The sequence below is a fragment of the Etheostoma spectabile genome, chromosome 18 (assembly GCF_008692095.1).
Source record: "Etheostoma spectabile isolate EspeVRDwgs_2016 chromosome 18, UIUC_Espe_1.0, whole genome shotgun sequence".
NCBI classification, from domain to species: Eukaryota; Metazoa; Chordata; class Actinopteri; order Perciformes; family Percidae; genus Etheostoma; species Etheostoma spectabile.
The window spans coordinates 13,943,416-13,946,548 of record NC_045750.1 but is presented as its reverse complement, the minus strand read 5'-3'; the positions used below and the strand labels follow the sequence as shown (position 1 = coordinate 13,946,548).

General features: G+C 42.1%; 1 protein-coding gene across 6 annotated transcripts in view; it reads left to right on the top strand.

The window, feature by feature from the left end:
- eya4 (EYA transcriptional coactivator and phosphatase 4) overlaps positions 1-3,133 on the top strand; it is a 44,067-nt gene that overhangs the window by 21,697 nt on the left and 19,237 nt on the right. For all 6 annotated transcript variants that reach the window (XM_032543155.1, XM_032543153.1, XM_032543154.1 and 3 more), the window contains one exon: positions 2,161-2,282. In XM_032543155.1, the coding sequence (XP_032399046.1) occupies positions 2,161-2,282 (122 nt within the window). The remainder of the gene's footprint in view (positions 1-2,160; positions 2,283-3,133) is intronic.

The window sequence follows — 3,133 nt, the reverse complement described above, 5'->3', positions numbered from 1 at the left end:
CAAACACACACACACACACACACACACGCACACACGCAAACCTGTATACAGTCATTTATTTAGAGCTGTTACTCAATGAGTCAATCAACATAAAAAGAATCAGCAGCTATTTTTGATTGATTCATTTTTCAAAGTCAAATATTCTCTGGTTCCAGTCTCTCAAATGAGAAATAATTTTTCTGCTGTTCTTTGCCACATATCTTATTTGAAATGGAATATGTCTGGGTTGTTAGGCTTTATGTCCGGAGAAAACAAAACAGTTAAAGTCGTCACCATAGGCTCGGTGAAGTAGCAATGGGTGTTTTTCTTTTTTATTACCTTTTGCATTTCATGCAGTAAAAGATGAATCAATTAAATGATAAAAAATAATAGCAGATGAATCAATAGTGGAAAAAATCGTAACACCGTACACTGTGCATTGCACTAAGATGCAGCATATTTTTTCAATGACCAGACATAATGTGAAAACCAGAAAAGAGTTTATGAAACACCAACTCCTGCCATCGCCTCCCGAGAGGAGTGAAACAGAGAGGGAAGAAAGGAGAAAAAATAGACAAGGAGGGGAGAGGGAATCATTTCCTGCTGTTGAGAAACAAAGGGAAAGGATGGATGAAGAGTGTAGAAGCACACAAGAGAGAGAGAGAGAGAAAAAGCAAAAAAAGGCACCATAATCTGTGAAAGTTCTCAACTGTCATTGCCGTGTAGAGCACAGATACTTTTAGTTTTTTTTTTTAAAGTTGGCTCAATATCTCATCCCCATAAAGCGCCGCTATTAAGAGAGTGATCAGTGTTTTCAGTTCAAAATGTACAGGAGGGCAGAATGAATGTTTAGCTGTAAAGAGAAAGAAAAAGAGTTGACAGAGAGAGTTGATTTAGAGTGTTTATCTTTCGTCCGATGTCTTTTTTGCGCCATTTCGCTGTCTTTCTCGTCCTCTGAAAGCTATATGTTTGACTGGGTTGCAGTCATATGTGGCAGTGCCCGTAGCATTCAGATGGCCTGACTCTATTTTCGTACACACACACACACACACACACACACACACACACACAACACCCACACACACACACAACACACACCCACACACACACACAAAACGTAGATACCAGTGGTAGAACAGCAGCCCGCATTTGTTTAATTCTCCCCTCCTCTGTCATTTCCGCTTTGATGTTTCACACAAGAGCACAAGTGGGACCAACCTGCGGGCGGCATGAGCCCGAGCTCAAACACACGCACACACACACACATGTACACACACGTTCTTACGAGGCACTGTCCATACAAACATTGACTCAACATTAAACTATGTCCGCCATTAAAGGACATGTCAAAATGAGGTTTGGCAATAGTAATGAAGAGTCATGAGTGAGTGTTCAATGGTGTTGTATTTTTACAATATTCATGCATGGAATTGATTAACATTTACACCTTACACTGGGTGAGTGGTTGTTGTTATGTAACAACTAATCAGGATCAAAATCACAATACATGATCTATGTAAGGCAGACTTCTACTCTTCACGTCTCTATTTACTTCCACCTACTCACACACACACACACACACACACACACACACACACACAAACACACACACACAAACACACACACACACACAACACACACACAAACACACAAACAACACAACACAACACACACACACACAAACACACACCACTTACATTACACCTTGTGGGCTGGTTCGTCCAGTCATGCATGTGGAACACATTGTAAAACAAAGCATGCCGGCAGGCTGTGGGTTTGTATTGGAGCCCAGAAGTGTACACACACACACACACACACCCACAAAACCACACATACTCCATAAAAGAGCCAGCAGGCCCGCAGACAATGTCTAGCACCTCTGAACACATGCTCATGGAAGCTAACTGGTCGGAAAAGCATGACGTTTATGACTCGTGTGTGTGTGTGTGTGTGTGTGTGTGTGTGTGTGTGTGTGTGTGTGTGTGTGTGTGTGTGTGTGTGTGCGCGCGCGTGTGTGTGTGTGTGCAGTATGTCACTGAATGTGGTCAATGCGTTATCAACGTAATATATAGAGGTGGGAGATTCCCAGCTGTGAGAGAATATTACTGGTAATCTGTTATTCATTCTAAAATCACAGTTCATCTTTACATCCCCCCCACCTCCTCCTCTTCCTTTCTGTAGGTCTATGGAAATGCAGGACCTAGCCAGTCCTCATAACCGTGTGGGTGGTGGAGATTCGACAGGCTCCAAGCTGGACAAGAACAACCTTGGCAGCCCCTCCGTCACCACCAATGGAACAGGAGGTGAGATGTGTTTGGTGCTGCAGTAATGAATGGGTAGTTTGGTCAAGTTACATGTTATAAGGTTGATTTGTTTTTTTTTGTTTAGATTATAGTTTTGATCTTTTTTTTTGTCATGGTCTCGTTTTTCTTTTTTTAGGCCAATTATATTTTAAATTTGCATTTGGTTATTAATGAGACTGCTAAACATTGGAGAGATCATTAGAGGGATCAAAATGGGCTTTGTACTTATTGACACTTGTGCGCCATTTTGGGAAACGCACTTGTCCTAAGAGTTCAATGAGAAGCTTGATACCACATTCATGTCTGTATAATAAATATGAAGCTCTAGCCAGGAGCCGATTAAGTTAGCTTGGCACTAAAACAACAGCTAGCTTTCCTCTGGTAACAATGTCACAAAATATGTTAAAAAATAAGTGTTTATTTTCGGATTATACAAACAAGATATTAATCAGCGAGCTTTAAAAGGTGCTTGTCAAGGAAAAACTCAGGAGCATCACAATTCATTTCACATACTTGAAGAAGGTGCGGGAGACACAGGAGCATTTAATGAATTCAATTTAAACAAAGATATTGCGGGCACCTAAACACAGATGCTAAAGCCGGGTTCAGCCTATCTCGCTCTCTCTCTTTGGGGAGTATGTTAAATTGTTGCAGGCCTACTGACTTACAGAAGGAGACAATCTTGAAACAAAACATTCCCCGTGCTTCCCTGCAGCACGGTGGCTGAGTGGTTAGAGCTTCTGCCTCACAGCAAGTTGGCACTGCGGAGCTCGTTCACTGGTCTAGGCAGGGCCTGTCTGTGTGTTTGTGGCGTCCCTGTGTTTGTGTGGGTTTCCTCCGGGTGCTCCGGT